The sequence below is a fragment of the Tenrec ecaudatus genome, chromosome 7, assembly GCF_050624435.1.
Source record: "Tenrec ecaudatus isolate mTenEca1 chromosome 7, mTenEca1.hap1, whole genome shotgun sequence".
Lineage (NCBI taxonomy): Eukaryota > Metazoa > Chordata > Mammalia > Afrosoricida > Tenrecidae > Tenrec > Tenrec ecaudatus.
Window position 1 is genome coordinate 113,987,855 of NC_134536.1, and position 22,924 is coordinate 114,010,778.

Genomic DNA, 22,924 nt, shown 5'->3' on the forward strand with positions numbered 1-22,924 from the left:
CATGATCCCACAGAATAAGGAACCTCGTGGCCACCCTGGACAAGAGTTAGGTCGACTGTAATGTACAAACACAACAGCCCAATAATAAAAACTGGGGCTAAGGCAAAAGTTGAACACAAAGACTGCTATAAAGGGAACAGCTGGTCTGATTCACATGGCAAAGGAAATACTGGTTTAAGGGAACAAACCCACAACCAACACACCACAGGTTAAGAAAAATAATGCCAAATATGGGGAATAGAGGGGGTTAGAAGGTGTGATAACTGAACTCATTCCCCACATTCTACTTCCTACAGGATTTCCACATAGCTTTCCAAAATAAAACAAATTTTCTGTGGCCATGTGGTTCTGAAACAAAAGCATCCAGTTCTATAAAGTACTTGAAGAAAGAAAAGGAGAGGAAAATAAAGAGAAGCCAGAAAGCTGACAATTTTTATTCCATTCCTTTTATCTGCTATTACCTCCAGGGCTTAGAACTCCCTGCTTTACATTAGCCTTTCACATCCTCAATGAAGTAGAGGAACAACACTGGAAGTAGAAGTTGTTCTAGGTAAAGGATTTCTTGAACTATTATCCTAGTAGAAATAATACTATAACTCCTAACTGCAGCAATCACTGACCTGAAAACTCTCTAGAAAACACCAACTGACACAAGTGAAGAAATGCAAAACAAATATAATGTACTTACATCACTGTGGGAGGTGCTAGGCTCTTCATCATCACTGCTGACCAGATCAATGTATTCAAGAACAGGTCTTAATGGTCCTTCCTATGAAAACATTAGCATTTGTCAATCATGAACAGTTATTCAAATCAACTATTTACAACACTTACCCCGTGTTTCATTGTGTTTGGCAAGTATTCCTCTGAAGAAACCTTTAAGTGACACAAAATAACCAAGAACAAAAGAAGCTGAGAGAAAAAGCTTCAGAACACAGAAATATGAAATAAGGACACGACCAATAGAGGAAACAGCCGACACTCCAGATCCAAGGTAATCCTTTGGAGAAAGGATACATATGGAAACAGTACTACCAGGAAACATGTACTATGATCCAATACTTTCAGATAAGATAAATATCCAGACTCAAGCTATACATAATCCCCTACCTCTATGGTGTCAACAATCAAGTCTATATTTTTGTTATTTTTACCTTCTATGCTGTCTTCAACAGTTTAGGCCTTTAACACTAAACTTTTAAAAATGTTAATCATTTTATTAGGGGGCTCATACAGAACGCTAAACTTAAAAGCCTAGATTTTTCATTCCATAAGAAAAGAGAATTCATAAATGTTGCGATAGGAATACAATTATAAGGGTTATGCTCCATAGCTAGGAGCCTGGTGGGTAGTGGGCTATGCGATGGGCAGCTGCCCACTGTTCACCAGCAATTCAAAATCATCTGCTCCTCCAGGGGAGCAAGAGGAGGCTTTCTATGCCCCAAAGGGTGACCATCTCAGAAACTCACAAGGGCAGTTCTACCCTGTCCTAGAGGGTTGCTGTGAATCGGAACTGATTCAATGGCAGTGAGTTTAATTTTCTGGTTTATGCTCTGGATAATGAGGGGAAAAGGATTAATTAGTCAAACCAGGCACAAAACAATGCCCCAATGAAAATGTGTTGTTGGCAAGCTGAAAAAATGAGGTAGTACATAAATAAGAATACGGGCAAACAACAAGGACAGTCCGGCCAGCCAGGCACCCCACTCCCCTTGCACAAAACAAAACAACAGAACAAGGAGCCTACTGGTTTCTAAGGTTTCAAGCAAGAGTGACTAGAAAAATGCTGGAGAAAGCTTGTCTACTTCTGGATAAAATGGATTTGAAATGCTGGGGTACACAGTTTACAGCAGACACCTGGACAGAAAGGCCTATAAAGTAGGCATAAATAGTTTAGAAATAAAGATTTAGGAGTTGCTCCCACGAAATTCTAGAATGAAATGGAAGCTCCCGAGGAAAGGCTAGCATTTTAAGATTCAAGAAGAGATATTAGGCATCCAGAGGTGGGACCACGAATGAATTAATTCAAAGAAGTAAACACAAGCAAACCTGAATGGAAAGCTGTCAATCGCCAGGACTCCCCTCCAAGGTACCTTTGGGTAAATGTAAACCTCCAACTTTTTGGTTAACCTGCAGGCCTGTTAACCCATTTTTACCAGACCAGCTACTCCGAAAACCTCACTGCCATCCATCCAAGTCAACTCCAACTCACAATGATCCTGTAAGGCAAAGTAAAACTGCCTGTGGAAGGAAAAAGCCTCATCTATCTCCACAAGTGCTGACCTTGAGGGTCACAGGCCAACATATGGTCCACTACGCCACCTAAACCAAAACCAAACTCACTGCTGAGTAGATTCCAACTCAAAGTGACTCTGTGAGACAGGATAAATCTGGCGTTAGGGGTTTCTGAGGCTGTACTCTTTACAGGAATAGAAAACTTCTTCTTTCTCCCAAGGGCTCCCTACAGATGGCACTTAATGATCTTCTCTAGAAGTAGTTCCCAGTTAGAAAGATAACTTGTTTCCCCCTAAGGCTAAGACTTCTGCCCACCCAGGAAATTGCTATCTTTGTATGTAGCAATCCAGCCACCAAGACAAATGTGGGGAGTGGGGGGTAGTGGCACAGACTTTTGTAAGAGAACTTACAATTTAAAAATTGGGGTTTTTGCCTTAATTGGGGAAAAAAATGGGCATTAAATAAAACAACCAACCGAAAATTTAAAAAAGGAAAACAGATATTTTCTAATGTATGATCAATGTATTATTCTACCTAAAAAGCTATCCCTGATATCAAGACATCTTATTTCAATCAATTTCTGGTTTGGGTAGGGTCTAAGAAAAATGAAATAGATAATGATCTTGCAGCTTTTCTGACCCATAAAAATCACTTTAATTTCATTTCCTCCCTTCAAGAAATATGCATTTGGATAAAAAAAATCATACACAAATCTCTAACACTAAAAATAGACAACAGTCCAACAAAATTTGCTAATACTAAATGTGAACCTATCATTTTATTGCATGTTCATACATCTAGCAAACTAAGAAAGTCTCTAGGTAATCAGAAATAGAGGGGGCTGCAGAGCTTTCATGAAAGGAGAGCAGGGAGAGACAACGCAAGGAGGCAAAAGGTAAGATGGGAGGGAGAAGGAACCACTGGTCACAAACAGGAGTAATAGCAGCTGCCATCAAGTCAAATTTGACTCACCCTATGGGACAAAAACTGTGCATCTCTGTGGGAGCACAGCCCCTTCTGTCCACATAGAGCAGTTGGTGGGTTCCAACTGCTGACTATGTCACCAGGGCCCCACAGCATAAACACCAAAACCACTGCCATCAGGTTGATGTTGGCTTATAGCAACCTTGTAGGGCAGAGTAGAACTGGCCTGCGAGTATCCCAGACTGTTAACAGGAATAGAAAGCTAGTGGTTTTGAACTGCTGACCTTGTGTATCGCAGTCCAACATGTAATTTATCACGTCCCAAAGGTTCCACCACAGGATAACCAGTAATGCTTATTATATACCTTTCTGGGCAAGACATTTTCTCTCCCTTGAATAGGACAAAAAGAACGGCCTGCTTTTAGCAGCTCCCACTTTTGAATAAATCAAAATGCTAACCAACTACGCAACTGATTCCTCCAAAAAGAAGGAGCAACTATAAATTTCCGTTATTTCTAACTACTACTTGTATTCTTAACAAGTATTAATGTATGTGGTCCTCTTATTACTTGAATGTATTCTAACCATTAAAGAGTCAATAGCCATTATCATTCCTGTGTCTAAATAACAAAATAAAAGATTACTTGCAAGGCCAAACAATTTAGGGGGGAGATACACAAGTGCAAGAATGGCAACACAGGAGAATGACTAGTCTAATTCTAAAATGCAGTTTTTAAACGAAACAAAGTTTTTATTCCTATTAGAAAAACAATCTCAAACTAAAACACCTATTACCTACTAATGGAAATTATGTCAATATACTAAGGAATGGTCTACAAAAAAAGTAGTTTACCCTAGTCTAAAACACCAAGAACACAGATTTGTTCATGAGTGGGAAAATTTAATTATCTTTTCATTCCATTATTTAAGCCTCTCATATATGCCAAAGGGCCCCTAACGGCTTAGTGGGTGATGGCAAACTCATTTAAAAACCACCAGCTGCTGTTCAGGAGAAAGATGAGGTTTCCTACTTCCATATAGATATATACTTTTGGAAACTCACAGGACAGTGCCGTCTACAGTCACTGTGGGTTGGAATTAACTGAATGGCCATGAGTCCGGTTTGGCCACATATGTAAAATGCTAATCCCAAACCCTAAATAATACTGTCCTATCCTCTGTATGAAGAAGTCGTAGACAATAGAACAGGTTCTACAACCAAGCTTACTTCAAAATATAGAATGGCTACCAACTATCTACTTTATAATTCAAATTTAGTTTATAATTCAAGAGCTATACAGTCTGGTCAATCCTTTCTGTCTCATTAAAACAAACTAACAAACAAAAACTTCCAGAATGACACTTTTTAGAATGATGCCCTTTCTTTCTATTAACATTTTGTACACAATCCTCATTTCCTATCTCATCTTTCTCTCGCAGAAACGAAGACTGCACATGTACTTACAAGTATCCTTGTAAGCTCTAGGGTACTTAATTAACTGACAGGTTTCAATATGATTTGAGTATTCACATTATTTAATCCATGAGTGAATTACTTCCCCAAGACATTCAGGTAACAGAAATTCACATTTTTTGCCTCTGAACTAAAGCCATGTGCTAACACCAAAAAACATTACTTGTAAAGTTATATATTGATTTCCTTAACTAGCCCCACATTTTCAAAGGATAATTTTATATTATAGAACTAATCTTGGTTGAAATCTTGAGATCATGTGCAGTTATCAGGATAACCATAAGTTTCCTCAGTTTTGATATTTTCATAGCGCTATGACCAATTTTATCATCAGCTTTTACTCTCAGTCTTTGGGGAGAAGATTGTTTAAAACACTTGCAGTTTCACGGAAAGACATAAAGATGGTGATTGAGGAAGAAATCAAATTAACCAGCGAAGCACAACATGAGAGCATCAAACCCAAACACCAGGTTTCCGATGGTTACCTAGTTTTTACTGGCTTTGCAAAACCCCGTACATCTATCCACTGTGCTTGCCTCTGTGTGTGCCACATTTCAATAAAAACTAAAGGGAATGAAGGGACTCATTTTTACCCTATCACTGTCTATCAGTCTTTTTTTTGGCATGTGTTTAGTTTCAGACACTGTATTTTACATTTTCTATAAAGATTTAATTCGCCAGGTAAATTAAAGGCGAGAAATTAGACTAAGGGCTAGGAAATCCAAAGAAAACCAAACCTAAAGTAACACCCTAAGAACACTGAAGCAGAGCTGTTTTTCATATTTACTAGTAAGTATGACGTGGAGAAACCAAATCTATTACTGGTTGTTGAGCTACACAGTGGACTCTGCCTTGAATATGTGTGTTTTAATAAATGATTTTTTTATTGTGAATTAGGTGGGGAGGGGTTTAACTACAGTCAACAGTTCAAAGCCCTAAACATCTCCAGCCCCCAGGATCCCAAATTTCTCTTCTCCCTAATGGAGCTCCCCCCTCCCTGTCACCTAATTTAGTACTTATCAACCATGATTGCATTTTAAAAAAATAGAATTAAACTACCACTAATTATCTTTTCAGTAGTACCGCTTAAAAGCAAAGGGAATATTTTAAGTAGGTTCATTCCAGAATTATTCCATGAAAAAAGATGAGGCTGTCTGCCCTGTAAAGATTTTCAGTCTTGGAAATTGTATATAGGGTCACTGAAAGTCGGAATCAATTTCATGGCAGTTAAGTCCTCTAGAATCATACTCCCACTTACTGTGTATAATGCATTTCCCATCTGGAGCTGTGGAAAATAAGGGTGACTGGGATACATCAGGTTAGACACACAACACACTAGCTGCATTCATCTTTGTGCTTGATGCAAAAAGACAACGCATTAAATTGTTAAATTATCAGTACTTTAACATCTCAGCTGAACACAAGTTTATCCATAAGCCTAGTCAGATATTATAATGCATTATTTCTTCCTCAATGTACTGCACAAATACTTACTTTTGGACAGATTTTTAATAGGTCCCTCCCATCTGTTTCTCCAAGAACCTACATTTGACAAAGAAATGTTTTGTCCTAGTTTTACTGGCACAAACATCGAGATAAATAATTTTTGGCCACATATATACAATTTAGGGCAACAGGAAATAAATATCTGTCCTGTCCTATAGAATCCTGTACCAACCACATAGCAGCAGTCCACAGAGAAAGATCAGGCCACAATTCATCTTATCTCCCTTCTCCCCCAAACCTGAAAATTCCTAAATAAAAATACAGTACGTGCTGGCAATGAGGAAGAAAGCCAAGAAAACAACCTTGAGAAGGACAACTAAGCAAAAATTCGGGAACACCAAACAATGTAACACTACCACAATGGCCCTAATGTTCCAGGTCTGGGAGGGCAAACTGCGTAAAACCTATTACAAAGGAACACACAGAACTACATGAAACAGGCCTTCCACAAATGAAAAATTGTATCACTTTATTATCAAACCCCAGCATTCAGAAATGCAGCCGTACATTAGATTTCTTCAGTTAACTGACACACCACTACTGGCCGTGTCTAAAAGCTTAACATTTTGAGATGAAAACCATCCCAAAATATGACTGTCTAAACTGATGTGTAGAAACTGTTTCAGAGCTCCATATACCCTGAAGTTTTTTCCAAAATGAAGACTTTTATGCCCCACCATGAAATTCTAATAAAGGGTTTGAGTGAAGTCCAGGAACCTGCATATTTTCACATACTAATGCCTGAAAATTAATCTCACAATGGAAATCGACTCACGAAAACAACATGTTCCTGATGGTGCAGGAATCCTCATTGTGACCATTAACTGTACTGTGATGTAACATGATGGTCTCAAAGGTGAAACCCTCATGCTGTCCCTTAGGTGGACAGTGTGAAGCTTTGAGTCCCAGCAACCCATTCATTCCCCTGTCTACCTCTTCCTGTTGATTTGGAGCCCAGGTGCTGTAATGGGTTACACACTGGGCTGCTAACCTGGCCACCAGCTGCTCCACAACAAAGATGAATGAGGCTTTCTACACCTGAAAAGATTGTCTCAGAAAGCCTCAGGGGGCACTTCCTTCAGAAGTCCTTTGTGTGTCATCTTTTAGAAGATCTTGTTGCCCCATTCCCTAACACTCTAGGGACCAGCATTTTGTCTAAATTCAGTGTAAAGTGGCCCTACGTGCAGCCAGGAGACACACACACAGCACGTGCTTTAGGGCAAGGTCTTTGTCATGACTACTTCCCGACCCAAGAGCCATCTCTTGGTGAATTCCTATTCCAGATGGGCCAGGCGTCACACCATCTCAGTCTAGGTTCCGGGCGGTACTGGGCGGCGGTCAGTAAATCACCTGGCTGAATGAATGGTGGGCAGAGTGGTAGGACTACCTGAGAGCTTACCATCGTCTTTGACTGGGGACCGAGGGCCATGACTACTTACACTAACAAACTGAATGTCATCTTCATTTTCATCCATGGTTGACTCAGATGCCTCAGGCCCAGCTGGAAGGGCAGATTCTAGAATCTACAAAAATAAGCCAAAACATGCTCATCTTCACGGCCTCAGAGCGGCAGGGTGAGATTTCCCCAAAGGTGCGAGCAACGCGCAGCGCCCCACTCCCCACCAGCCCGCGAAGGGGCAGCCCCCACGGAGCCCGGTGAGGGAGGGCACAGGCGCGGCGGGGCGCAGGGGGGCTGGCCGCGGACACACGTTCCTCCCCCATCCTCCCAGGAGCCCTGCCCCGCCACGAGCGAGGGCGAGCGCGCGCTCCCTGCCGGCGAGCACCTGGCCTCCGAAGGCCGCTCGGCCGGCCCGCGAGCACCGACAAGGGGCCCCGCAGCCCGCGCCGGGCCGGGCGGCCATGGCGGCTGCTGGCTCGGCGCGCAGACGGACGCCAGGCCCCGGAGCGGGCTCGGCCGAGCTGCCGCCGCAGCCTCGCCCCGCGCGGGCGGCCGAGCCGCAGGCCTCCGCCGGGGGACGGCAAGCCCTTTGGAGGGCCGGCTGTGGGCCGCCGCGGCCCGCGCACTCACCTCCGACCGCGGGTCCCCCATTGCTCCGACGGCCCGATCGACGGCGCCGCGGCTCCCTCGGCCGCCCGACCGCCGCCGCCGCTACCGCCGCCACGACTGTCTTCCCGCCCAGCACCGCCTGGCGTAGCCACGCCAAGCCCCGCCCCCCGCGGGCAGCGACGCCGCAGGCAGCGGTTCAGTAGCGGCGGCGGCGGGCGAGGGCCGCTAGTTCACGGCTTCCTCCGCGCCCCCGCACCTCTCCGCAAAGGCTGCTGGGAGTTGGAGTCCGGAACTCCGCAAGGCCAATCTCGGGTTGGTGCCGAAGGGCCAAGGACGCCTAAGGACTACGCATGCGCCATGCCAGCAGCGGCGAACCGCAGGGGCGCCAGCGGTGGGTGCTGTGGGCCCGACGGAGAACAGGTGGCATTTGGAGGAGGGGTGGCGATGTTAAGGTTTGGCTGGATTTGGTCCCATTACTTTTGTCCCCGAGGCTGGGGAGTGTGAAGGAAATAAATTTGAAGTATTATTAACATTATCACTTTTCAAGTTCCCATCACCCTGTCATAACCACTGCCACCGTGTGCATTGACTCGTCACAACCCTGTAGGTCAGAGTAGGACTGCCTCTCTGGGTTTCCGAAACTGTACGTCTTTATGGGGCCTCGTCGTATGGACTGCTGGCCTGACAGCGGCCCAATGCTCAGCCCACCTGAGAAAGAACAGGGTGAAGTAGTCTCGCTGGCCTAAGCAAAAATCGCAAAACTAAAGACGAAGTTCTAATAGAAAGGGAGCCTGGTTCCTGCCAATCAAGAAGATGTAGATTGAAAAACCTAGTGCCATCTGGTCAATCCAGCCTCCTGAAAACCCTACACATGGTCTTCGGGACTACATTTGTACTGGAGCAAACAGCCTGTCTTTCCCAAAGAGTAGCTGGTGAGTTTGAACCTAACGTTTGCAGTTGGTTAGCAGCCCAATGCGCATAACACAGAACCACCAGGACTCCATAAAATAGAATTAGCAATTAATTGGCTTTCAATGTTCCCACTCACATTACAATTTATAAAATAAATCACTGGTGTTAGGCTGAGTTTTAATTTTTTTGGGGGGGCGGGGGGCTGTGAGGCAGTGCCTTCCATAAACAGTATTTGTTTGTTTAACATGCCAACCAGTCAATGGAGCGCACCATCAATGCTTTGGAAGAAAGATGTGGCAGTCCACTTCTATTGTTATCAGCCTTGTTCAACCCTTTTCATTCACAGAGACAAAAAGAAGTTGTACACAGTGAGGTCAGGTGAGTAAGGTGAGTGGGCCAAGAGAGGCATACTGATTTTTGCCAAAAAACTGGCACACTGAAACGGCTGAGTGAGCAGGTGCACTGACGTGGCAGCAAAACCAGTCCATTTGCAACAAATCAGGCCATTTTTGTTGCAGACCGTTACACAATCTTTTCAGAATCACTAAATAGAAAGCTTGATTGACCTGCTGGAATGAACTCACATCAAAAAACTAAATGAGCATCTTCTTGATCTTTGATTTCACTTGACAGGCTTTTGGGGGGTAGGGTGACAATGGTGTCTTCCACTGGATGGATTGGTGTTTGCTTTCTGGAGCATAAGAAGAGCATCATGTCCCTTTAGCAGTAACGATCTCGGGGAAAAGTCTAGGTCGCTTCGGAGCTGTGTTTTCAAAAGGGGGCATGTTTCCACTCCACACTCTTATTGTCGGTCAGTTAGAACCCGAGGCATAAATTTTGCAGCAACTCTTCTCATTCCCAAATGTTAAGTTAAAATTCATTGAACTGAGCTCCAAGATAGTCCAGATAACTTCTCCATCTCTTCAATGGTCTGTAGTGAGTCTTCGAAGTTGATGGACATTCAGAATGTTTGTCGTCCATCAACATTTCATCTTTCATGAAATGAGGAAACCACTCGTACACTTGAGTTTTTCTCAAACCACTGTCCTTGTAAGCTGTGTTCGACCATCACAACAGTTTCTGCGGCATATTTCCTGAGCAGGAAACAAATTTAACAGCAGTACAATGTTCTCTTAAATCAGCATCACAAAGAATGAGGTTGGAGTCAAACTGCTTTCATGAAAAAATTCACTGTGACCAGAGAGACCCTTCCCAGGCGACACCAATGGGTACACTAACTCAGAGTGAGTTCCTTAATTGTAGGAGGCAATAGCATTGCAAAATGACTGTTATTTGTGACCTTGCTGCTAAAAATATTGAGAGATAACTCAGTTAAGGTTCTTTTGAATCTTGCATATCCATGTGATTGTCTTAGAACTTAGTGCTTTTATTATTAAGGTTAAGAAAGTGTGACTAGTTAAATAACATTTGCATAGATAAGAGTTTAGGAATGTTTTTTAAGTTCTTTGATGTTATTCTTGTAACCATTCCCTTGTGTAAGAAAAGTATACAAACCAAGCTTTGAATATACTCAGGACTTCAGTCCATCAGATTGAAGTCCTCCAGATCCCATACTTTGTATATATCTCTTTCTTTTCCTTTCATCTGCATGCCTCATTTCAGACCCAGCTTGTGGGATAGCTGGTCTAATTCCCGCCCCCACTACCCCGCCAGCACTTGATTGGGGGGGGGAATGCATATTACTGCTCTTTTCCGTTTTTTCTGGGGGGGGGGAGGTACACCCTTGTATATCTAATATGATCAGAACTCTATCAAAATACCAAGGAAACCATGCCTGAAATAGGAAATCTACTTAACTATTAATAATGATTCGCTATGGGTAGCTATACTGTAGTTATTGAAACCCGCTATAGAATATTTTATCAGAGACATCTGTAGTCCTACAAAACCAGGCTTACTTAGCTTGGTATAACAAAGGAAAACAAACCAAAGGCAAACCATAAAGATTTGCTAAATCTTATGTGACGAAGAATAGTTTAGATTGAGTTGTTTTTAAATCTGGAATGGGCAGCGTTTTCTGATAGGTTCAGAGTTCAAAAGGACAACTTTTAATTATGAGGCAATGTTTCTTGTATGACTATGAGAAAATGTTTCTATCCTTTACTTGGCCTAGGGATCCATTCTTTCACTTTATCAAGTAAGATTTTGAGCAGGGTCTATCATTGGACTTGATAACCTCCCAAAGTGTTCTTCGCAGTTTGGCCTGTGTGACATCACTGTAGATTTTCAGATCATCAGCAGTGGCACGGCCATGGTATTTCTTTTTCTTTCAATGTATTACACATGAAAGAAGTATTGGCTTCTTTGCATGTTTCCATTGACGTACTTGCTGCTTTTGTTGATTATTTATTAAGCTACCTGCCTAAAAATTGGAACACAACATCATGTATGATGCTGGAGGTCTTTTCTTCTCTACAAACGCACCACCAAGAAACAAAGTACATGTAATATGGCAAGTTGGCCAGTAAGGCACTTGAGATTTATTTAAGGCACATTCAACCTGGGCAGAAGAGTTCATGTACAGCTAATACTACATTTTATTGTGCTTCAGTTAAAGTACAAATATGGCAAAGGCAAATTTCTTTCTAAGAACCACATATAGTCTACTTAAATGCTCTGGTGGTGTAGTGGTTATACTTCGGGCTGTGACATGCAAGGTGAGCAGTTGGAAATCACTAGCCACTCTTCGATAGACAGACGGGGCTTTCTACGCCATAAAGTTACAGCTTCACAAACTTACAGGGACAGTTCTACCCTGTCCTATAGGGTTGCCATGAGCCGGCATCAACTCAATGGCAGTGAGTTTGGTTTTAAGATGTGGCATTTGAAATGGTCGTATTAATAATTTCTGGTAAAGCAAGAAATCGGTTGGAGGATTCTTCAGTGATGATGGTTCCCAACATACGATGGGGTTAAGTTCCATGGCCACTGCCGAGAAGTTTAAGGAGAACAACAACAAATACTTGTTCCTGAAGAGTACAAAAGGTCTAGGAGATAGGCCCGCAGTAAAATTTCTGTCTTCTTTCTGCGTATGGCATGCTGCACAAGTGTTGCACATGACAGCCATCTTCTGGAGCACAGAACTAAAAAGGGTAGTCCTTTCTGTGAGTGGTTCTTAAGTACAAGCCGTAGTATGTCTTTTCTGAAAACTTGCAATTTCATTGATATAAGCATAGTATTATCAAAATCTGGACACCTAACTTTAATATGACATTTTCCTCTATAATCTGTGGCACATTTGGTCAACTGTCCAAGGTATAAGATGCAGTCCAGGATCCCCAAATGTATTTATTTGTTATCAGTTTATCCTTACTTTGTAACAGTTCTTTCCTGTGTTTCAGGGCACTGGCATTTTGAAGAGTACAGACCAAAGTAAAAATAGTAAACATGCTTGTGGTAGATATATAATTTGTCAATTTGAGGATTAAGAGTGTAGGGGATTGAGGATTAAGTGTCTAGCTTGTCAATCAGATCATAGCCAATGAGGCCTCTATGTGGGCATGGCTTTCTCCTTAGAATTCTGGGAAAATGGTACTTCCTCCTTGGAGGGAGAGACACCTCTCTCTCTGCTGACACCTGGGAGACATAGCAGCTGACAACACACATGGACCCACCAGGAGGCAGCCCTGGGTAGCCATGCAGGGACCCCTGCCAGCGCTGAGACATTTCCAATGACACTGGATCCAAAGACTTTCTATCCACTGGTCTGTGATCTTCTACATTCGGTGCCATTGCATGTGTTTCGTGAATCTTATAGATTGGTATCAGATATATGGGCAAATATCGGACTTAAGGACTTGATCTGGAATGGGCTGGGATGTTTTCTCAATGTTCAACTGCTCTTGTACATAAATCTCTCTCTTATACACATATGTGTGTCCATGGATTTGTTTCTCTAGTCTACCCAGACTAGCACAATGCTAGAAGTCAAAGAAGAAAAAAATCTTGAAAGCAAAAAGAAAAACATCTCCTCACAAGAGAAGCCCAATAAGATTAACAGTTGAATTCACAACAGTAACAATGAAGGCCAGAAGGGAGATAAAGCCAGAAGGCAGTAAGATAACATACTCAGATCTCTCAAAGAAGAAACAGTCAACCAAAAATCTTAACTACAACAAAGTCATCTTTCAAAAACTGAAGGTGAAATAAGGCCTTTCCCAGATAAACATAAACCAAGGTATGTATTGCTAACAGACCTTCCTTACAAGAAATACTAAAGGAAGTTATTCAGGCAGAAAACAAATAATACAGAAAATCCCCAAGAAGAAGCAAAAAGCACCAATAAACTTAACTATGTAACTTTATAAGGTAGAATAAATACATTTCTCATTCTTAAATAAAAAGCAATTATATAAGATAATATAAGGGGTTTCCAAAAGTTCATACATCTGAATTTTAAAATTAAATATAATTTTCCCATTAACTGTAAATCCTAATATTAAATGTAAAATATATCAATAGCCTATAAAAATATATGTGATCTATTTGCCAATAACAGCACAAAGGTGTGTAGCAATGAAGCTGTCTTAGGACTAGCAAATGCCTATAGAAGGAAAAGTAATTACTAAACAACGTGCTGTTGGGTTTATAGCATTAATATTGTATATATAACAATACTACAAAGAAAAGGGCGGAAGGGGAAGAGCCAACTGTGTGGTTGTGTCGGGAAGGTGAGCATCATGGAATGCCAGTTTAATAGAACGCAGTGTTCTTGTATTGAGGGAGTACTTGAGTGGAGGTCCAGAGCCCCACTAGCCATCCTATGTCCTTCTCTCCATTGATTTTAGTTCACTTGTTGTTCCGACTTTAAATCTTTATAGGGGTAGCCAGCCTCATCTTTCTCCAGCAGAATGCCTTGTGGATTTGGACCACTGATCTGGGGGTTAGAAGCTCAATGTGTAGCCCAGTATGCCTATATACCAGGGAGACCCCAAGTATCAGAAACTCAAATAATTGTTTTCCATTTATAAGTATGTATGCGGGTGTGCGTGTAAACTTTCTAGTATGTTTTTACTTAAATAAAAAATAAAACAAATCAATGGGATATTTGTTAAAGAATGTCCTGTCTCCAATTAAAAACAGCTATCAGACATAACAGTAATGATGCTCTTTACGTGAGATTTAAAATAATCATGTTTATAACTCAAGGCATCTTTGAAGAGTATAATTCAACCTCAACTTAAAACAAAACATAAAACCACTGCCATCAAGTTGATTGCAATTCACAGTGACCCTATAGGACAGAGTAGAACTCTCCCTATGAGTTTCCAAGGCTGTAAACCTTCATGGGAGCAGAGAGCCTCACCTGTCTCCCATGTAGTGACTGGTGGGTTTGAACTGCTGACCTTGCCATTAACAGCTCAATGTGTAACCCACAGTACCAACAATGCTCAAACAAGGATTATTAATATTAGGTAGATACTGAGGACACACACTGTCTACCTGCTGAATCACAAGCAAAGTTCCCTAAGGCAGATTAAATCAGAAAGAACATCCCAGGAGAGAACAAATAAAATGGTCTTACAAAGGAAAAAAATATATTAAGCTAACTACAAAAGACAAAGGCCAGGAAGCCACATCAAGAGGATGACAGGAAGACTAAACACATCTTTCTAAAGACCTAAAAGGCAGGGCCAACACTGGTCTTCCAGTTTGTCATACTGTGGTGGCTTGTGTGTTGCTGTGATGTTGGATGCTAAGTCACTGGTATTTTAAATACCAGCAGGCTCACCCAAAGTGCACAGGTTTCAGTGGAGCCTCCGGAATAAAAATAGAAAATAGAAAAGGACCCGGCCCTTTGAAGGTGAACCTTAAGTAAGGAAGAACCAATGCATGTGAATGGTGGGGCTGGAGAAGAATACTGTAAGTCCCATGGACTGCTAAAAGGACAAACCCATCTGTCTTGCAAGAAGTACAATCCGAGGGCTCCTTAGAAGCAAGAATGGCAAGACTCGGACTTACATTCGTTGGCCATCTTCTCAAGAGAAAGTAATCGTGCTTGATAAAGTGGAGGGGCAGCAAAAAAAGAGGCAGGCCCTCGTGAAGCTGGATGGACACCGTGGCAGTCACAATGGGCTCAGACCCAGGAACAATTATGAGGACGGCGCAGGGCCGAACAGTGTTTTCTTCTGTTGTGCAAAGCGTTGCTATGGGCCGGAGCCGACTCCACGGCACCTAACCACAAAAGGCAGTACATCCATAAATATGTACACCGTTTTATGAAAAAGAAATAGAACAGCTCTGGGGAATTAGAATTTTGATGGCTGAAATTTAAAATTCAATAAATGGACTGGTGGGTTACTGCTCTGATAAGCCCTCAACCTATGAATATGGTCTGGGCGTCCCATGTGGGCATTACAATGAATTATCAAACCCAGCAGGAAAGTAGAATGTGCATAGGAAGGACAACTGCTTTGTGAATTGGTAAAAAGGATGGAGGTAGGAAGAGGGCAAAGTTCATGGAAAAATTAAATGAAAAGATAGTGGAATTTTTCCACGAACCTTTTGAAGCCTCCTCGTAGTGTATCTGACCTCTGCCTCCTAGGACTCTGCATTGGGATGTTGATCTTGAATCTCCCTCCTCTTGTGAAGTTAGGCGGTCAGAAAGGAGAGAGAGAATTCGATTCCCAAAATAGGTGAAATCTCAGAAAGAGATAAGAGTAGGGAGACTATTATAGTAACATTAAAAGTAACAAAAGAAAAAAGTTCCTTTAATTGAGGAATATACCTATCCATATTGAAAGTGTCCATAATGTACTCAGCACCATAAATGGAAAAAGATACAAACAGGCACATTTTCATCAAATTATAGAATATGAGATGAAAATAGGATTCAAACAGCCATGGCGGGAGGAGAGGCAAGAAATACCTATGAGGCCGTGCTAGTCTGACAACTTCTAGTTGGCACCAATTCAACAGTACCCAACAAGGGCAACAACCAAGGGAGAGTTCGGGTATAAGTTCCGAACAAAATAGATATCAGCTTTGTGTTAGTCTTCTCAGTCGTTACAATAAGTGTAATTGGTATGAACTTATCTCACAGACTCCTTATGAGAGTAGAAAGCCTCCAGAAGAGCAGCTGCGGAGTTGGAACTGCTGATCTTGTGCTTGCTGCCCACGGAGCTACCACTACAGCAGCCACCAGGGCGCCTGGCTGAACACACAGGTGACTTCTATCTTTCAAGATATCAAACAACACAAGGAAGATAAATTAAAACAACAAGGACTGGAAAGGATTGGAAAAACAAAACATTGCCTTGCAACTGGGCGAGACTAGTGCAGAGGAAAGCACAGGCATAAAGTGGACAGTAGAGAGAACACAGAGAGAACAAACATCTCAGCGGGGTCAGGCAGAGGAGGAGAGGTCCTCTTTGTGGCTGCTGGTGAAGACTGAGACCGTCCAGGGCTGGTGAGAGAAATTCATCTTCTGCTCGGGTCAGAGAACTAATGGAAGCAGAATTCCCCGAGGGCTACAAGAGCCGGGATCAGTGTTCTCTCTCTGAAGGGACTGAAGCCTGAAAGGGAACTCTGGCCCCTCCTCCAGCCAAGAACCCTCCTGCAAATAGTAGCTGGTCCTGAAAAACCCAGGTCTTTAAAAATCGAGTGTTCCAGTAACACTGTGACACAGCAGCAATACAAAGAGTTTAGAAGAAAATGTGAAAAGCCATAAAATTTGACCAATGCCTGAAAAGCATTCACCAGAAATATGTCATAGAAGGACATTTTTACCACACTTTCCCTACTGCCTCCAAGGCAGTGAAACCACAGACGCATGCAGAAACTCAAATATTAGTGAGTGTTTCGCATTTTTGGTGTTCTAACTTTAGATTGAGAAAATCCTTCCCATTAAGAAAACATAAAAATAATTTTTAAATATAAAAATAATCATCCATGTATATTCTTTCAATTTTTATTTTTTACACCATTCTTTCCTAGAATTTGGTTTGAGGTAGAATTTAATTTTTTTGTCAGTTACGAAACAAAATGTGCATGGGGACGTGAATATTTCTAATAAATCATATTACAGGCTTATTGTATGGCTAGGGGTGCTGGTTTGGGTGGGATCTATATGCTGGTTTGGGTGGGATCTTCAGTAAACTTGTCCCAGCAAGAGAGCCAACAACAGTATAGACACCTCACAGCCTGTTTCTGCAGGTACCAACTGCCAATTTTAGACTGAGAACTGAAAGGACTTTGTTTCACATACTCATAAAATCTATCCAAATAAAATTTCACAAAATAGAACAAATGTATTATTGTTTTGCATTATCCTTAACTGCTGTACAAGTTATTCTCCTATCTACAGACTTTTGCTGAAAAGTAAAGATTACAACACATAGTTTCTTTCCAAGGACAACATCCAAGGAATCTGAGGATAAAAATGTTGAGGCAACAGCAGCTACAGACAATGTAACTTTCCTGTGATCCAGTGGTCGTGGGAATTTGGGGAGTTCCCTATCCAGTACAGGGTGGATTTGTGCCCTGGTCTGGGAGATGCACGGAGCTCCACAAGTTGCTTACGTCTGGTGGAACATATTGACTAGAGGATGGGTGTGCTGCAAACAGGGCGGTTCTAGCACCACCGTCCTTGTTGCTGTTGTGAGGCGTTACCCAGGCAGCCTGGACTCGTAGACACACTGCCTTGTCCTACCCCATCTTCGCAACCACTGCTGCTTGACTGTGCCCTTTGTTGAGTCACTGTGTTAGTCCATCGCATTTAGGGTCTCTCTCATTTTTGCTGTCCTTCTCCAGAGACTGGTCTTTCCTGATGACATGTCCAAAACACATCAACCCAGGATTCGACATCTACTGAAAATACCCTTTAGGAGATTTGAGACATATCAAAACATTCTCAGGTGAGATACTGGGTAAAGGACACATGGAATGTCTTTGTATTGTTTCTTAATGGCTGCTTGGTAATCAATAATTAACTCAAAAGTTTCCCATTTCTTATAAAATTGAGCAACCCTCACCCCATGCTGTGAATGAGTTTCCCTCAGTAATGAGCCCAGGGTTGCTGCAATTGGCTTGATTTTGAAATAGAAACTTTAAAAAATGATCAAATAGGATTGCTTTGTTTGTCACATAGTTACCATATATACTTGAGTATAAGCTGACCTGAATATCAGCCGAGGCACCTAATTTTACCACAAAAACTGCAAAAAAAGTGCTGAAAAACTTGAGTTATATACGAGTAAATACGGTAAATTGAAGCGTTAAGAGGCTAAGTAAATTACCATGATCTCATAATTTGTCTTTGAGAACCCAAACTAAACTGCAGTTCTTGGTCTTTCTTGCATAATGTTTTAAGGAACAAAAATGTGGTTTTAAATCACAATACCTTTTAATATTAAAAAAGTTTCACAATGCTTTTTAATATCCCAAACTGGGATAGTCCAGAAATAATGTAACTATATTCATATAGGGAAGAGATGGCAAGTCATTTGACTGAAAGTTGAGCCCTGCGGGTAGAAAGTTTAGCTTCAGGTCTGAAGGATAGCTTAAATTCATGCTCTGGGGGGTTCCAAAAGTCTCCAGCAGGTCAGTAAGTTGAGAGAGCCTCTCACTACCTCCTATGCTGTCTGTCCCCTTTCAGGGAGGTCAGCAGCGGTAGCCAGGTACCATCTAGCTCTTGTGATCTCACAGTTGTGAAAACCAAGGTTACATGGTCTGCTATTGCTTTGGAGTGTCTCCTTGCCTTTGACTTTTCTTCAGTCTTTGCTTCGGCGGGGCAGAAACAAACAGTGGCATCGTAGATGGTTGCTCATAAATCTTTACGATCCTAGTGGCTACTCCCTCAAGCAGGAAGTAGAACATTCTCTTTGTGGATTATTTTTTGCCAAGTAACCATGGTGTCCCCAAGGTCCAGAACCCCAAGGTCCAGTAACTCATCCCTTTTTGGCTATAAATAACTTTGCCCCCTATTTGTTGTGTTTGTGTATGTATTAGCAGCATATACATACACACATAGAAATAATCTCCATCAAACATACATATTTATAGGTGTAGTCTTAATCACCTTCCCACCTGGTCTTTAATTTTTATTAAGTATGATGTGTATTGGTATGGACTGAAGTTTATGTGATTCATGTGGGTTTTTAAAACAAGATTCATGGTCCAATTTAAGAAGTTTTCATCTAGTATTTCTTTGAGCAGTTTTTCAGCCTTTCCCTCTTATTCCTTTCTGTATAGCCCTCTAATATATAATACATATGTAGTCCCACAGGTTCCTGAAGCTCCATTCTCTTCCCCACCTCCCCGAGTGAGTCTATTTTTCGCTACTGTTCAAATTGGGTGATTTCTAATGTTCCATCTTCAAATTCACTGATTATTTCCTGTCTCCTCTAGTTATTCAGTTTTAGTATGGGCCATTGTATTTTTCAGTTTAAATTTTTCTAAAAGGTATCTTCTATTGTTTTTTGTTGTTCTTGCGGCTTCCTGTTTCTTTGCTGAGCCTTTCTAATTTTGTTTCAAGAGCATTCTTAATTGCTCAAGGTAACATTTCAATAATGGCAGCTTGTAATATAGTTGCCCTGAAGCCTGGCTGCATCTTGTAGGCTCTTGTCAATGCCATCCTGCCCCTAAATGGAGGGTGAGGGGTCCAGGCCTGCTGACATTACAGGTGGGCTGGGGTCTGGAGTGTGGGGTGGTAGGCACCCTTGAGGACCAACTGGGACTCTTCTGGAACTGAATACTCAGTCCTTCCTATAGTTTTTAGCAGTCAGAAGATACCTGCCTGGTTAAAATAATTAAACTGTATACCTATTAATGCAGAAGTATTTATATAAACTGAATCGGTAGGCCTGTACTAATCTCTCTACATCCACAGTATCAACTCACCCACACCCAGGTGGCCAACACAAGTGGCCATTTGGTTCAGCGGCATCCTGGGTGTGTCCCAAATTTGGGCCCCAGGACAGGAAAATGAATTGGTCTGGCAATACTGTGGTCACCTTCTGCAGGCTTAGCAAAGGAAATCATGTTTCAATTTTGTGTGTGTATTGGCAAATTAAGTTTTTTTTGTTGTTCATTGTTTTTTAATAAACTCTGGTAAGAAATACAGCACCTTTATTGTCTAAGGCATTTTACATTTTAAAACATTTCAGAACCACTGTCATTTGTGTGACATCTAATTGTCTTTTTTCATTCAAGTTGTGATATTGCTGGTTCTTAGTTTGAAGAATTATTTAAATTGAAACCTGGCATTTTGGTTATTATGAGATTCTTTCTGAGGTTCTTACATTAGAAAGTTCTTATTTAATTAACCCATGTGCTTTGGCTAATTTGGCATTATTCAATCAGCTGAAAGAAGCTGCTGCTTTATTACTCCTAGGTATGAAGTCCACACTTCCAAGTCAGTCTATGTTGAAATTGAAGGTGGGGGTGGGGCGGGGCAAGGTGGTCTCAGTACTTTGAAACCATGTTAAAAGTTATGAACCTCTCCAAGGCCTCACCTGATACCTTTCCAGCTTGGGTGGTAATGTCAGTATCAGTTAGCTAGAGGAAGCTTGAGGGCCAGGCTACCTACACTGTCTTTGCTCACAGGACCGAAAGTAAGGCTTGTTTTTTGTGAAATCTGTGGTTATGGTTATTGTCTTAGTTTTCTGTCTTTCTACTGTGTCCCTTTCTTAGTTCCTTGATAGAGAAAGCAAAGTTTTGAAGGGATTTCTTTCATTCATTTGCTAATTTACAGGTTAAGAGGAGTGCTTCTAGATTGCTAGTTTTTTGGTTCCAAACTATGATTTAAAGTCAACAGAAAGACCAAAGCGAACTCACTAATCTTTTCATTTCTTGGATTCTAGGATTCCCTAGTGGTCTGCCTTGTCTTCATCCTTAGCATCCTTGTTTGTTTACAATATTCTGGGGATTGGGTTGTACACAGAAGGTAGAACAGGGCAAAATATGGCTATTCCATCTTCTCAGAAGAGGGAAGCTTACCTGTATCCTTTTACTTTTAACTTTTTGATAATCTCTGCCTTTCTAATAGGTGCTTTTTTTCAACTCAGAGTTCAAATATTACTTGAAGTAATAACATAAACATCATATAACCACATATTCTCCTTACCAGCTCCCCAGTTTTAGGTTCTACTTCCATGTTTACTACATTTCTTATTTTGAACTTGGAATTTGTATTTCAAGTTCTTTCCAAGACCAGGCCCTAATCACCCCCAGGTCAAGTATGTCCCTGAGCTTGGTCCACTGCTACAGGGGGACTGGGGAGCCAGGTCACGTGCTTGGGTATTCACCAACATTAACTCAGACAGGAGATGAGGCACTGCAGAACTCCCTCCTCCTCAAGGCCAGCTGCCAGTCCTTCGCTCATTTCAGGAGGAGCCATGGCCAAGCAACCACGGGATCTCTCCTTGAGCCAGGAGAGGAACTTGCCACACCTCCCCTCCAGTTGCTGAAGACGGGAAAGGGGTCTCCTTGAAGACACGTGGTGTCCATTCAGGAACCTCCACCCAGGCACCGTGCTTTCAGGTAGTCTGTGTCTAGTTCAGCTGCCGGATGAGTTGGTTTAGCCAGGTGAGCCCATCTCCTTGAGAAAACCCACTCTGTTCTTGGTAGCATGACGGGCCACAGAGAGGTGGAACGGGTGCAAGAACTGCGAGACCACCTGGAAATACTTGTCCGGGAAGGCGATTTCATGGACGAGGTCTTCCAAGCAACTCACACCAAACTTCCCCAGGGGCTCCTTAATCACTGTGTTGTCCGTCAGCGGGATGGTCTTGTTCTTAACCTTGGCTTGCCCGCATTTCAGGATGAGTTCCAGGACAGACTTCAGGTTTGGAAAGCCCCACGTCACATAGGGCTCCACCATACGCAGCATTTTCAGGGTCACGGGCGTCACTTTGACAAAGACACCACTGAAGATCTTCTTCAGACGAAGTCTTGTGATGGTCTTCTTTACCAGAAAACTCACCCCCTTGATCCTTTGGATGCGGACAGCAAAAGCCAGGGAATGTCCATCGAGCACTTCCAAGACATGAGGTTTGCTCTCAAGTCGTCTGATGCGGGCCTTGTCCCGCTGCTGCCGCCGGGAATCAAGCAGGAACGACTCCAGTCGCTTGAACCGCAAGTCTTTCCCTTTCCTCTGCTTCCTCTTTTCCAGAAGCGCCTGCTTTACCTGGGTGACTTTGAGAGCCTGATAAGCCTTCCTTTTTTTTTCAGGAGATGTTTCTGGCACCATTGGGATCATTTTCCGTGGCTCTTCTTCCGCCATCTTGCCAACGTCCATTTACTACATTTCTACATGTATACATCCAGACAATGTTACAGCTCTTACTTCCTTTTTTAGAAGTTAATAAGGTAAAATGGTCTTTTAGATTTGTCTTTTTAGTGTTTCAGATGTTTATCAATAAAACTTGACCACACTTCTCAAAACTACTTAAAGATTCCTTATAATTAATAATTCAAGACCTTTTGCTCATTCAAGAACACAAAGATTACAGATTTAAGATTGTCCCTGGCCTTTCCCATTATCACATGACAATTGAAGAAATATCACTTGGCATTAATATGTATGTAAAAGGCTCCACAAATGGTACTGTGTTGGCTTTACTTTTTTATATTATGAAATAGAATTTTTAAATTGTTTTATTAGGGGCTCATACAACTCATTACAATCCATGCATACATCGATTGTGTAAAGCACATTTGTACATTCATTGCCCTCATCATTCTTAAAACATTTGTTCTCCATTTAAGCCCTGGCATCAGCTCCTCATTTTTCCCCTCCCTTCCCGTTCCCCACTCCTGCATGAGCCCTTGATAATTTATTATTTTGTCATATCTTGCCCTGTCTGACGTCTCCCTTCACCCACTTTTCTGTTTTCCATCCCCCA

At 42.0% G+C, this 22,924-nt stretch overlaps 1 protein-coding gene and 1 pseudogene across 3 annotated transcripts in view; both read right to left on the reverse strand.

Moving 5' to 3' along the window:
• The window catches only part of ZNF451 (zinc finger protein 451), a 92,640-nt gene extending 84,265 nt beyond the window's left edge, over window positions 1–8,375 (reverse strand). The window contains exons 1-3 of one of the 3 annotated variants that reach the window (XM_075554941.1): window positions 8,169–8,335; window positions 7,579–7,662; window positions 689–769 (exon numbers count right to left, since the gene is read on the reverse strand). In XM_075554941.1, coding sequence (XP_075411056.1) covers window positions 689–769; window positions 7,579–7,662; window positions 8,169–8,189 — 186 coding nt within the window. In that variant the 5' untranslated portion in view covers window positions 8,190–8,335. Of the gene's footprint in view, window positions 1–688; window positions 770–7,578; window positions 7,663–8,168 lie in introns of all 3 variants that reach the window. The other 2 variants (XM_075554944.1, XM_075554942.1) reach the window with 2 other exon arrangements.
• A 13,077-nt stretch (window positions 8,376–21,452) lies between these two features.
• LOC142452887 (ribosomal protein uL30-like pseudogene) lies at window positions 21,453–22,302 on the reverse strand (annotated as a pseudogene).
• Between the last annotated feature and the right edge of the window lie 622 nt (window positions 22,303–22,924).